The 14299-nt window shown below is 40.7% G+C and overlaps 2 protein-coding genes across 3 annotated transcripts in view; one reads left to right on the plus strand and one right to left on the minus strand.

The window, feature by feature from the left end:
• The window catches only part of NPTN (neuroplastin), a 77434-nt gene that overhangs the window by 59887 nt on the left and 3248 nt on the right, over positions 1-14299 (plus strand). For both annotated transcript variants that reach the window (XM_084906104.1, XM_084906105.1), the window contains 2 exons: positions 828-961; positions 7102-7375. In XM_084906104.1, coding sequence (XP_084762230.1) covers positions 828-961; positions 7102-7375 — 408 coding nt within the window. The remainder of the gene's footprint in view (positions 1-827; positions 962-7101; positions 7376-14299) is intronic.
• REC114 (REC114 meiotic recombination protein) overlaps positions 12955-14299 on the minus strand; it is a 103402-nt gene continuing 102057 nt past the window's right edge. Inside the window, exon 6 of the mRNA XM_084906394.1 lies at positions 12955-13424. Within this exon, the coding sequence (XP_084762520.1) occupies positions 13404-13424 (21 nt within the window). The 3' untranslated portion in view covers positions 12955-13403. The remainder of the gene's footprint in view (positions 13425-14299) is intronic.

Consider the following 14299-nt stretch of genomic DNA (forward strand, 5'->3'; position numbering starts at 1 on the left):
TACTATGCTGGGAAATATAGTTAAGATCAAAGAAGGCTAGTTTCAAAGAATTAGCCTTCATCTCAGGCTTCTTGGATCCTTGAAACTTTTCTAATTTTAAAATCATAGGTGCTGTTTATTTCTTCCTAAGTGATTCCTGAAAGCAGAGAAGACACCTCGCATGTTTAGAAACTCCCCTAAGATTGGGTTTATTGAGATTACTACAAATCAGATGCATAAGTCAGATTCCTAAGCTGTTAAGTAAAATCTCTTGGGACACTGATTGAATCTCCTGTCCCTTCCCTTCTTCCCTTTGTGAAGACCATTTCCTGGATTTCTTCTTTCCTGGCAGAGCCTTGGCCATTAATATTTATCAGACAACTTCTCCAGGAATTCATACATACCTTGAAAGTAGGATTTAATTTTAGGTGTTTGATCTCAGAGATTCCTCATTTCCTTAAGGGTATATATGACATTGGACATAAACTATAATTGTTAGTGTGTTTTAAGAAAAACCATGACTGGTAGAAGAGATGATAATAGCTTATTTTCATTTTTAAAGGATGGCTTACTTTAGGTCAGTTAAGCCTGTGCCCTCTTTAAGTAGGTTTACTTCACATTCAGTAATCCTAACCGGGTGTGTGCTTGTGCTGCTTTGGTGGATGGGAGATAGGGGATGGGGTTGGTTCCATTGCTCTATTCTCACCTGAAATGCAGATTAGCAAAGCTGAATTTGAGAGTGAGCCTAAAGACTGACTATATTAGAAGCAAGGCTCTGAGCCATTAGGTGGAGCCTTTGTATCCCATTCAGAGCTGGCTCCCATGGTAACTTTTTAACACTCTCACAGCTGCTCCTGCTATCACTGGCCATAAACGGAGCGAGAACAAGAATGAAGGGCAGGATGCCATGATGTACTGCAAGTCAGTTGGCTATCCCCACCCAGAGTGGGTCTGGCGCAGGAAGGAGAACGGTCTGTTCATGGTGAGTAGGAGGTCTCTGGTTATTAGATTTTTTTGCCTGGGGAGGCCCAGACATCTGGGCCAGCTGCTACAACTGCCATATGGGCATGGCTTTGGTCACCCTTTCTACAGTCATATGAATGGTTGCAACATGAATCTGGAGGTCAGTGACAGTTTCTGTCCAGCATGGAAACGCTTTGGATGATTTGTTAACGCTGACTGTCTGGTAAGGGATTAGACTGCTTGCCTTGAAGGTACGACATTAAAAGAGCTAACCCCAATCTTAAACTTTTACTGTCCAGTGGTCGGCAAACCACGACTCTCGAGCCACATGAGTGTGGCTCATCCACAGATCATACCACATGCGGGTGCGCACATGCAGTGGGATTGAAACTTTGTGGCCCGGGTGCAGAAGTTGGTTTTCGGCTCTCAAAAGAAATTTCAATCGTTGTACTGTTGATATTTGGCTCTGTTGACTAATGTGTTTGCCAACCACTGTTCTAGTCTGTTTATCCTAACAAAAATAATGGTTTTTAAGTGGTCTTACTGTTTTGGGGAAGACAAGGCAGAGAACAAATGTTAGCGTATTTCTGAAACACAGGATTAGGAATTGAAGCAACCTGATGAGACCCAAGGGCAATTGGAAATCTGACAGTATCTGTTCCAGGAAAAGGTTAAAAACTTTTTTTCCCTAATGATTCTTTTTTTTTTTTTTTTTTAAATCCTCACTTGAAGACATACTTTTTTATTTTTTATTTTTATTTTTTTAAGAGACAGAGAAACATTGATCAGTTGCCTCCTATACACACCCCGACTAGGAATCCAACCCACAAACCTAGGTATGTGCCCTGATCAGGAATCAAACCCAGTCTTTCTGTGCACAGGACGACCAACTGAATCTGGCATAATTCTTTTTTCTTTCCCCACCCCCCCCCCCAAGAGTACATCTTAGATTTATTAAGAGAAAGAGATCCTGAGGGTAATAATTTTCCATTCCCTTTCCAGGCCCTTTGGCAAAAAAAAAAGCTGATAATCTAGATGAATTTTTTTCTATTTCTTTAAGTTAAATCTTTTTAAAAAAATTTTATTGATTTTTTTTTTTTTTTTTTTTTTTTTTTTTTTTTACAGAGAGGAAGGGAGAGAGAGGGATAGAGAGATAGAAGCATCAATGAGAGAGAAACATCAATCAGCTGCCTCTTGCACAACCCCTAGTGGGGATATGCCCACAACCAAGGTACATGCTCTTTACCTGAATAGAACTTGGGACCCTTCAGTCAGTAGGCCTATACCTAACCACTGAGCCAAACTGGTTAGGGCTTAAATTAAATCTTTATTGTTGAAAGTATTACATATGCCCTCTTCCTTCCCCACCCCCCATTGACTCCTTCTAGTCCGCCCCCACCACCCACTCCAGGCCTTCACCATCCTATTGTCTTATGTATATAAGTTCTTTGGTTGAACCCTTCCCACTCACTCATCCATCACCACATTCCCTCTGAGATTCAGCATTCTGTTCCATGCTTCCACATCTCTATTGTAATCAGTTTATTTTGTTAATTAGATTCAACATATGAGTGAGATAATGTGATTCTTGTCTTTCCCTGGCTTATTTTGCTTAGCATAATACTCTCCATGCTGTCTCAAAGGCTAAGAGATTCTTCTTTTTTTACTGCTGCATAGTGTAAGCATTTCATGGTATAAATGTGCCATGGCTTTTTTATCCACTCATCCATTGATAGGCACTTGGGCTGTTTCCAGATCTTAGCTATTGTAAATTGAGCTATTGTAAATGAACAGAGGAGTACATACATTCTTTCTGACTGGGTATTTCGTGTTTCTTAGGATATATCCCTAGAACTGGAATCACTGGGTCATATGACAGTTCCATTTTTAATTTTTTGAGGGAACTCCATACTGTTGCCCATAGTGACTGTATCAGTCTCTGCATGCCCACCAGCAGTGTATTAGGTTTCCTTTTTTCCCCACATACTCACCAGCACTTGTCATTTGTTGATGTGTTGATGGTAGCTATTCTGACAAGTGTGAGGTGATACCTCATTGTTGTTTTAATTTGCATCTCTCTGATGATCAGTGACTTTGAGAATTTTTTCCTATGTCTCCTGGGCTACTGTATGTCCCCTTTGGAGAAGTGTCTATTTAGGTACTTTGCTATTTTTTTAACTGGATTGTTTGCCTTTATCCTATTATGAGTTCCTTATATATTTTGGATATTAACCCTTTATCAAATGTATTATTGCCAAATATGTTCTCCCACGCAATGGGCTCCTTTTCATTTTGATGATGGTTTCTTTTGCTGTGCAGAATTTTTTATTTTGATGTTGTCCCATTTGTTTGTTTTCTCCTTAGTTTTCTTTGCCTCTAGTAGATGTATCTATATACACATTGCTCCAAGAGATGTCTGAGATTTTGCTGCCTGTGGTTTCTTCTAGGATTTTCAGGGTTTCACAACTTATATTTAAGTCTTCTATCCATTTTGAGTTTATTCTTGTGTATGGTGTAAGCTGGTGGTCTGGTTTCATGTTTGCATGTCCAATTTTCCTTATTGGAGAAACTGTTGTGACACCATTGTATGTTCCTGCCTCCTTTGTCAAATATTAATTTAGTATAATAGCTTGGATCGATTTTGGGGATCTCTGTTCTGTTCCATTGATCTATATTCCTGTTTTTTAGTCAGTAACCAGGCTGTTTTTGATTTTGGTGTCTTTGTAGTATTACTTGATACCTTGTATTGTGATCCCTCTAACTTTGTTTTTCTTTCTCAAGATTGCTGTGGCTATTCATGGTCATTTTTGGTTTCATAGTTTTTGGAGTATTTAGTCTAGATCTGTGAAATATGCTATTGGTATTTTAATAGAGATTGTATTGAATCTGTAGATTGCCTTATATAGTATGGAGATTTTAATTATGTTAATTCTACCATTCAATGCATACCGTAGATTGTTCTACTTTTTTTTTTATCTCTTTTTTCAATGTCCTGTAGTTTTCTGAGTACAAGTCTTTTACTACCTTGGTTAAGTTTATTCCTAATTATCCTAATTTTTTTGTTGCAATGGTAAATGGGATTGTTTGTTTAGTTTCTCTTTCTGAGAATTTATTTTTGGTGTATAAAAAAAGCCATCAATTTTGGGGTATTGTTTTATCCTGCTACATTGCCAAATTCATTTATTAAAACTAGTAGTTTTTTGATGGAGTCTTTAGTGTTTTCTGATTTCTATGTACAGTATATCATCTGCGAATAATGAGAGTTTTACTTCCTCCTTTTGAATTTGTATGCCTTATATTTCTTCTTCTTGTCTGATCACTGTGGCTTGGACTCCCAGGACTGTGTTGAATAGGAGTGTTGAAAGGGGACATCCCTATCTTGTTCCTGTTAGGGTAAATGGTTTTAGTTTTTGACCATTGAGTGTGATGTTGGTTATATGTCATATATGGCCTTTATTATGTTTAGATATACTCTCTCTATTCTCACTTTGCTGAGTTTTAATTACATATGGGTGTTGGATTTTGTGGAATGATTTTTCTGTGTCTATTGATATGCTCATGTGATTTTTATCTTTCATTTTGTTTATATGATGTATCACACTTATTGATTTGCAAACATTGTACCCGTTGTACCAGCCTTGCTTCCCTGGAATAAATCCCACATGGTCATGGTGTATGAACTTTTTTTATATTGCTGCATCCAATTTGCTAATATTTTGTTGAGGATTTTAGCATCTATGTTCATCAGGGATATTGGCCTGTAATTTTTTCTCTTTGTCTGGTTTTGGAGTTAGGATAATGCTGGCCTTATAAAAAGAGTTTGGAAGTGTTCCTTCCTCTTGGATTTTTTATGAATAGTTTGAGGAGTATAAATGTTATTCTTTGAATGTTTGGTAAAACTCCCCTGTTAAGCCATAGAGACACCTGCCCTGTGGCATGATTCTTGATGGTATTGGGAAAGTCAAAGCTTTAAACTCTTAGTTTCTCTCTTACTCACTGATGTTTGGTTAATCTTTTCTGTCAGAGAAGTGTCATATATATTCCTTCTGTTCCCAGTCCTTGTATGCCCAACACTATACTTATCAGTTGTACTTGTTAATTATCATTTTTCATTTCTGATGACCATCAAATCCAGCTTCTTCCAGGTTACCTTTTAACCAAGATAAATTAGTGACAAAACCAAGGATCAAATCTAGTTTATTAAAAACTTATAAGTCCTGCCATGGCTGGTTTGGCTCAGTTGTTAAAGCATTTGTCTGTGGACCAAAGGGTCATGGGTTTAATTTCTAGGCATGGGTACGTATCTTGGTTGCCGGGGTGCATGTGGGAGGCAGCCAGTCAACGTGTTTCCCTCAGTTCGATGTTTCTTTCTCTCCTCTCTCCCCCCCTTCCTCTTTCCATTTCTCTCTGTCTATAAATCAATGGAAAAAATATCCTTGGATGAGGATTTAAAAAAAAAAAAGTCAATTTTTCTTCACATTCTTTGACCTCTCAATAATATTATTTTAGGTGTTGATAAGGACTAACCTGACTACATTTCAGAAACCCTTTAATAAGGGAATTTGTATGAGGAATGGAGAGGTGAAGATACTGCATTTAGTCTTTCAGAGCAGGCTCTGAAAGAACAACAAGACATTTAGAATTTTGCAGTGCTAGCAAGGATATGCCCATTTTTCTTTATTGGGCCCTGGTGGGAAGACCTTTGAGCTTTGGTCAGAGCAGTTTGGGGTTTCCTCAATAGGTATTTTCATCTCCTGTTCTCATGACTATGGAATCTTAAGTATCCTATCTAATAAAAGAGTAATATGCAAATTGACCATACCCCCCCCCACACCAGCCATGCCCCACCAGCCAATCAGGAACAAATATGCAAATAAACCCAACCAAGATGGCTACAGCCACAGAGAGCAGGTGGGAGGGAGGGTTTCCCCAGCAATGGAGAAAGCCAAGCTTTCCATCTGCCCTGGCCTGCCTAGGCCTCCACTTAAGGCTACAAAGTTTCAATTATAGAAGATACATAAATCCCAACAGAAATGGCTGCAGCCACGGAGCAAGCAGGAAGTTTGGCTTCACTCCAGGCTACAAAGTTTCAATTGTACAAGGTAAATAAATTCCAGATACCAGGGCCTCTGCTTGGGTCGCCGGGGGGCATGGTTGGCCTGCAAACCACCATATGCCCCTCACCCAGGCCGCCCCACACCCCAAGGGAACACCCACCCTGATCTGGGACACCCTTCAGGGCAAACCAGCCAGCCCCTACCCACGCACCAGGCCTCTATCCTATCTAATAAAAGAGTAATATTTAAATTGACCATCACTCCAGCACATAAGATGGCTGCCTCCATGTGATCAAAAATCCTGCTCCCATGTGGACACAAGATGGTCGCCACAAGATGGCCAGCAGGGGAGGGCAGTTGAGAGGGACCAGGCCTGCAAGGGAGGGCAGTTGGGGGTGATCAAGCCTGCAGGGGAGGGCAGTTTAGGGTGACCAGGCCGGCAAAAGAGAGAAGTTGGGGGTGGCCGGGCCTGCAGAGGAGAACAATTGTGGGGGGACCAGGCCTGCAGGGGAGGGCAGTTAGGGGTGACTAGGCCTGCAGGGGAGGGTAGTTAGGGGTAAACAGGCTGGCAAGGGAGCAGTTAGGCATCAATCAGGCTGGCAGACAGAAGTGATTAGGGGCAATCAGGAAGGCAGACAGGCGAGCAGTTGGGAGACAGCAGTCTTGGATTGTAAGAGGTATGTCCGACTGCCTATCAGGATCTGGCCTAAACAGGCAGTCAGACATCCCCCAATGGGTCCCAGATTGGAGAGGGTGCAGGCTGGGCTGAGGGACACTACTCCTCCCCCACCACCCTGTGCACAAATTTTGTGCATCAGGTCTCTAGTCTGTTACATTTTGAAAAATATTTAAAATCAAACATTGGTACTTCCTCTTGCTGCCAAGCTATATATCATAGGTTAATGCCTTTAAAAACCGTTTTGTTTGAATGGCCTAAATTTAGTGGAGTGCTGAGTAAAATGCTTTCAAGTTTTTCTAGATAGTGATTTCAGCAATTTCCTAACATCTGTTTTTGGACAAATCTTGTGGTTTTCTTGGATCACTTATTCTAAGTCAATTATTTTCATCTTTGTGTATTCTCACTTTTTTTGCCCTTGAGCAGGATATTGCTAATAACTCCGGCCGCTTCTTCATCATTAACAAGGAAAATTACACTGAGTTGAGCATCATGAACCTCCAGATCACAGAGGACCCTGGCGTGTATCAATGTAATGCCACCAACTCAGTTGGTACTCACTCCGAAGTCACCATCCTCAGGGTACGGAGCCACCTGGCCCCACTCTGGCCTTTCTTGGGAATCCTGGCTGAAATCATCATCCTTGTGGTGATCATTGTTGTGTACGAGAAGAGAAAGAGACCTGATGAAGTTCCTGACGGTAAGGGCATCCCTGCAAAATAGCTATAATGTTAAGGTGGTTTTGCTGGGTAGTATCTAAAGATGTTGGGATTCAATCCCAAAAGGAGAGAAGGAAAATTCTTTTATTGGTTTCTCATCCACTACCCCAAAAATTAGGCATCTAGAGCTCTAATATTAGCTCTGTGCTTCCACTTACGTGTTCTCTAGACCCCAGTCCTATCTGCACTTTAGGCCCCATGTGGGAAATGGGCAGCTATCGATTTTTTTGTTCAGCTCTGTCCTCCTCCAATACAGATCATCAGGCAGATTGAGCTTGAGGAGAATCCAAGTCAAGCCTAGAAGCCACCCCAAGATCGCAGGCCACATGGCCTTTCAGGCAGACTTAAGGTATCTAATTGGTTGTGACACACTGATGTAACCCCTGAGGTCACTCACTGCCCACATTTAATCAGACTGTTCTCAGGAAAAGCTATTGGAACAAGCCAGCCTTTGGTTCTCTTGGTTGGTTCTTTCAATAGGTTTTGAACATTCTTGGTAAAACCAGCACCCTCCCACCCCCAACCCAAGCAGTAACACCTGAAGTTCATATCAAAGGCAGCACCCTTCCTACTTTCCCCCCTCCCCAAAGCTGACCTAGGGTCAGAGAAGGGTTGATTTTAGCAACAGAGCTATAGAGAATTGTTAAGCATTAAGCATTGGAAAGAATAAGAATCTTAGATTGTTGGACATGCTTAGAATCAGGAAAGTCCTGAGGCATTTCTGTGTGTTTTTTGTCATAGATGTTCAGTTTCTAACCCAATTGATTATAGTTGGGGGGAGCTACTGATGGACACTTGGATCAGTAGTTGTTCAGATTTCTAATTAGCTTCTCATCTCCACCTTCCTGCCCTATAGCATCACCAGTAAAAGCAAATTAATTGGCCAGCCTGCTATTACCACCACTTGCCTGTCACTGACTAGGCTAGAAGGGTCTGCACTTAAGTTCAGTGGAGGCTGACTCTGAGTGATGTGAAGAAGTCAGCTCTAATTCGACAGTCCTGGGCTATGCTTGTGCACTGTGGTATTATTTATTGTCCTTGTCCCTGTGGCTGGACAGTGGAACTGTACCACCTACCCTGTGTGTTAGGGAGAGCACTAAGGGAAGTCTGTGCTCTCATAGACTGCAGTCCTGAAGAAATGCAGTGATTCCCAATTATTTGGAAGGATAGATTTGAGAGCAAGAGCCATTTATTTCCCCTTCTTTTCCTTTTGTTTCAGCAATTTCTAATTCTCTTTGCCTGTGTTAAGTAGAGTGAGTATTAGAGTGAAGCTGGTGGAAAGGTGTTTTGTTAAAACTAACAATGCACATGGGAAGACATGGTGAACTCCTCTCCAGATGTAAATTCAGCAGTGATCTAGATGGAGGGATGGGGTAGACTTAGGCTGGAAGCATATAGGCCTTTGTAAATAAATGAGTCAGTTCCCTGCAACATAAGTGTTCCAAGGATTTTTACTTTCCTTCTAAGTCCATAGAACTGTTCTATGAAATACAATTGTTTTCTTGGGATTTTCATGTATGTATTATGCTTTTCCTCTATATTTTCTTCTTCCTGCTACAAACTAGGACTCCCAAGGCAGAGTTAGGGACAAGTTGACTATCTGGTTTCAGCATTGGCTCTTTGGAAGCAGTTATGCCTCAGCCCAAAAAGGCCTTTTTTAAATCCCCTCAGAAATGATTTTGAGTTACTAAGTAATGCCATTATCAGTCTTCCCTTTGGAAATGTTGAGAAGCAAAAAGTCAGTTAGAAAAAGACGGGTACGGGCTTCAAAACCAGTTTTTTTAAGTTTTAAGACGAGGCTGGCTGCCACTCCCTTGGCAGTGACACTGGCTTAGCATGCAGCCTGGGCAGAGGTTCCAGTCTTCCTGTGAGAAGCACTTCTTTTACTAGGCTGCTTCCAGCGTATGTGGAAGGCTTTCAGGTTGGGTTTGAGAAATGGGTTGTAGTACTTTGATCTGACATGTGCTCACACCGGGGAAGCAGCTCTTTTTTTTAAGAGCTCCATGGTGGTTGAACTCAAATGGGGCTAGTTTGTTGTAGGTGACATCTGTGGCCAGCAAATCTTCTGCACGGCTTCTTGGAGAGAAACTACTTCTTTTAAGCTAAATTATTATAGACAATGAATGAAACCTACCTAAGAGAGTACTACAGGGTAAGTGCAAAGTAAAATCTTGCTCCAATCTCTTGGAAGAATAATGCAAGCAGATTTTACTTTTTGTTGTTGAATTGGGGTGGAAAAATCTGGGATGCTGGAGTCACTGCAATGTTTGCCTTCTCTTCAGTACCTCCCTGACTGCTAGCATGGTCCAGGCTTCATTGTCCATCTCCATGTCCCTGCCCTTGCTTCAGCATTTCCATCCCATAGTTTTCTCCTCGTCCCTCTGCCTGCACCTCTTTTTCTTCTTCTGTCCTGGAAGTAATCATTAAAAAATAAAGTTTATTGTCCTCAGCGAGTTTTCCTGATGCTGTGGTTTTTTCTTTTTTAGTCAGTTTCCCCTCAATTTCTATACAATTTGTATGAGAGCAGATGCACTGCATATGCTTTCTTCTCTTATGTCTCCCCCAACCCCAACTCACAGAAATAAGCATACACTCCTTTTTGTAATGAATGATTTCAAAACAACATGTCTGATAGAAATTTGGAGTTTTAGAGAGAAATTTTTATCTGTCAGATAACCAATCAACAGTGGCTCTGTGTTGACTTATTTATGTTACAGTCAAACCTCGGTTCTCAAACAATTCCCATCTCGAACAATTTGGTTCTCAACTACTTTATGTTGTTCACTGAAGTAATGTCTTGGTTGTCAAACAAAATTTCGATTCTCAACCTGACAACCCTCCCATGTTGATACATGAGCATGACAAAAAGCATCTCTCAGGCCACAAAAGAGATAATAGAGTGTATGTCAGTTTACTGCTTAACCTGCTATTGTTAACATCTCAGAAAATTGTGCTATAAATACTTTCTTTTTCTTTTTTGCCTTTGTTGCTGGGGAAATGGAGGATGAGCACAATTTGAAAACATAAAGAGGCCATCAAGAGTGCTGTTGTTGCTAAGGATGTGAGAGTGCCCATGAAACAATTTTTACAGGCAATTGAAGAGGTAGAAAAATTGTTGATTTGGATAAGTGAAAATCAGTTTGTCGGTGATAGCGTTTCAGAGGTAATGAATGATATGGGAGAAAGCAAGGGTGCTGCATGCTGACCTGAAAGACACCCCTGGAATGTGTGCTGAAAGTGATTCGATTAGGCTAGTAGGGGGTGGTTCCATAAATTTAAGAAGTATTTGTTTATAGATTAAACAGTACATTAGATACATACTGTATATAAGAAAGATTGAAACAATCAATTTACATTAATTCTCACAGGAAAAAAAATGATTCAGTTTTCAAATAAATCTCTTCTAAAACAGCATTCCAGAATGAATTAAGTTCGAGAATTGAGGTTCCACTGTATTATGAAATGGAATTTTCATAAGTCCATCATGCTTTTTCTCTGTCAAATAGGTACTTCATTATCAAGATATACCTATGATTTAATTCTGACTCACTGAACTTTTTTCATACTCAAAAATTCATATAAAACTCATAGTATTTATTAGGTAGGGCATGTTTGTGGATTCTTGGTAACTCATTATTGGAAAAGCAATTAAGTAAGTAATATAAAAATATATAAACACAAATTTGAACTTAAGAGTTTAGTCTAAATGTTTCACTAGAAAAGCAAATATTGCTTTAGGTTTCTCACATAGAAAATGCTGAGATTAACATTTAGCTGCTTCCAGAAAAAAGAAAAATGGGGGGTGGGGTGGGGCAGGCATGTGTTTTTGTGTACTGGTGTATACTCAGGATATCTTATAAATGAAACATTTGTTATGGTCTCTTCATGCACAGTTGGTTGTCTTATATAGGTATATGATCTGCAAATCACCTTTTACCTTCAGTGTTTTCAGTTACAGGTGAATCATGGAGCCAAATAAGGCCTTTGTTTTTTCATTTTACTTACCTCTTGACTTCATTCTCTGAAAACATTAAATGGTAATTCTCTAAAAGACTAGGTCCAGCCAGCATTCCTCTAGTCTTCCATCCATCTTTGTAATGGAACACATGCTTGGAGCACATATTCTGTGTGGGTTCCCTGCTGACTGAACCTAGAGAACATTAGCGTGTGCTTTCAAAACCCCTCCCCAGTCCTCTGAGGAGATGGGATGGATTGGCTTGGTCGTGGGGACCTTACAGCTTACTGGACATTTCAGTGACCTCAAATGAAATTTAGGAAAAGTGCTGATATCACAGAGTTTCCTACTTCCACATTAGGGGGATAATTTTAAAAAATATATATATTTTATTGATTTTTTATAGAGAGGGATAGAGAGTCAGAAACATCAATGAGAGAGAATCATCGATCAGCTGCCTCTTGCACACCCCCTACTGGGGATGTGCCCACAACCAAGTACATGCCCTTGACCGGAATCGAACCCGGGACCTTTCAGTCCGCAGGCTGATGCTTTATCCACTGAGCCAAACCAGTTTCGGCAGGGGGATAATTTTTATGTCAATTAAAGGGACTCTTCCATTAAGTTATGATAGAGAAGATGCTTGGAGTGGGGGGAGAGGTATTTTTAGAGGCTCTGATATATCCAAACTCTAAAATCTATTAGTTGGATAAAGCATTTGGTAGCATATGAAGATTTACCATGTTGAAAAATAAAATGTGATTCTAAAAAAAAATTATATATATAAATAATTGATTTTACAGAGAGAGGAAGAGGGAGAGAGAAACGATTGGCTCTCTTCTATGTGTCCCCAACTGGAGATTGAGCCTGCAACCCAGGCATGTGCCCTGACCAAGAATCAAATCAGCAACCTCTGGGTGTATGGGAGGATGTCACACTGGCCAGGGCAAAAGATACAGCTTTTTAGAATAACATGTAGAATACACATTCGTTATCTCTTAACTAAGGGTCATTAGGGTCATTAGGATCAAGTAAAGTAACAAGTTACCTTACTGAGGAAAAACAATAGGACCACATAAGGAAGGAAATTGGAAGTAACTAATCTCTCATTTGGTTAATCTACTCTGCTATGATCAGGCAGATTTAGAGGTTTAGAAACCATAAAACCCCATCCTTCATGAGATAAAGGCAGTGAAAAAGGAGCTTTGACCAGATAGTACACTCTGGTCATTTTGACTTAAAGCCATCTTTTTGGAGGTGATAATGTATCAGGTAATCTGTTATCCCTACTTTGTGAGGTGGCCCTGAGTGCTACAGTGCATTTGGTTGGGAAGACCAGATGCAGAGAAATCAGTGTGTGCAACAGCTCCACCAGGAACTTCACTCATAAGATGGATTCCAGAAGCATCTTGTTTCCATTCTTCCCCAGCCCTCTTTCTCTCTCCTAGCTAATGGCTGTATTACCCCGATGGAGAGGACAGTCATTGTTTAAGCAGCTGTCTTTTGGCCTGAGGGTTTGGGGGTATGTTGATACTTGTCGGTTACTATGACTTCTTTTTTTTCCCCCCTCAATTGCATCAAACCCTTAAAACATGGTGGTAAGTGAGCGATATGCATGCTTTTGGAGTTTGTTTAATCTCCGCTTCAGTCTATACAGTGCATAGTTCATAATGTTAACACTTCAAGTTTACTTCATTCACTTTCACAACTAACTTGGATTTCAGTTTGCTGTTTAAAATCCTCATTTAGTTTGATTTTTGTACCTTGTTTTTGTAGTTCTGTTTTTTCCCCTTCCTGATTTCCCTGTGAGGGTCAAGTTGTTTTTTGTCTGACCTGTAAGGGAGAGTGGTGCTGCTGTCAGTCCAGGAACATAGGGGACATGAAGCTCTTTGTAAATGTGAAAGTGGATTTGGGGAGAGAGATGATGGGGCTTATGAGATTTAGACACGACTGTGAACAACAGCTGTTCCCACACGTAGGCATGGCGGCTTCACAGGGCCACTGTTGCTACAATCCCTACTGCAGCACTTTGCACGTTATGGACTGGACCTTCCTCAGACGCCAGGGCATATCCTCTGCAAAAGAAAGAAAAGTTGTGGTGTGACTGCTGGGGTTGGTGCTGATAGCGTCATGCTTTAAAAAGAATTAGCTTGGCTGTTGCAATACCCTCTCCCTTGCTTTTTCTTTTAAAGTTGGGATAGATGGAAGGTATTCTTGAATCGCTGTCTTGCTTTAGAATTTTGAGTATTTGGGTTCACAGCCAGAGCACTAAAAATATTCTGAGTTTGCTTCTGTGTCTTTAACTTTAATTCCCTGAGTGCTTAGTTCCTAGCATGTAGCTGAGCTGGCGTGGCCAGGATTCTGAGAGCATTAGGGTGTCAGGTGAGGGAGGATCTAGGCTGGGCTTGTGTGTTAGTATCTGCCGTGTTTTTGTATATCTTCACTGCATACACAGCACACAGATGTCGGGGTGTGCTTAAGTCTTAGTTTGTTCTCTGTATCTGTTTGCTAGTACTGTTGTCAATAGTGGAATCTTGTGGACACTGGTGTGTTGCTAGCCTGTGGTTTTGGCTAATAAGTTGTTGGTTTGTGGTTAGTTTTTGTTTTGTTTTTTAAATCTGTTTTGCTCCAGTCACTGTGTGTGCTGGCAGTGGCTTTGCCTCTCCATTGCCTCAAAGGAACAGGTGGAGCAATGTCTCCCTCTGACAGACATTCCTCCTGACGTGTGCTCCTGCGGACGCCTGCACTGAGACTGTGATCTCCATAACTGCTTCATGTGCACCAAGCCCCCTTGTGGAATCCTGCTGAGAGTTTTTCCAGAAGCCTTCAGTGAAACCAAACCATTCTGAATCATTTAATCTACCAGACTTTTGTAAAATAAAAAGAAACTAAGAGCACTTACTTGTTCCCTTCCCTTAGTGGGCCTTAAAAAAAAATTCTACATATGTAT

The sequence above is a fragment of the Pipistrellus hanaki genome (genome assembly GCF_964339955.1).
Source record: "Pipistrellus hanaki genome assembly, chromosome: 1".
NCBI lineage: Eukaryota > Metazoa > Chordata > Mammalia > Chiroptera > Vespertilionidae > Pipistrellus > Pipistrellus hanaki.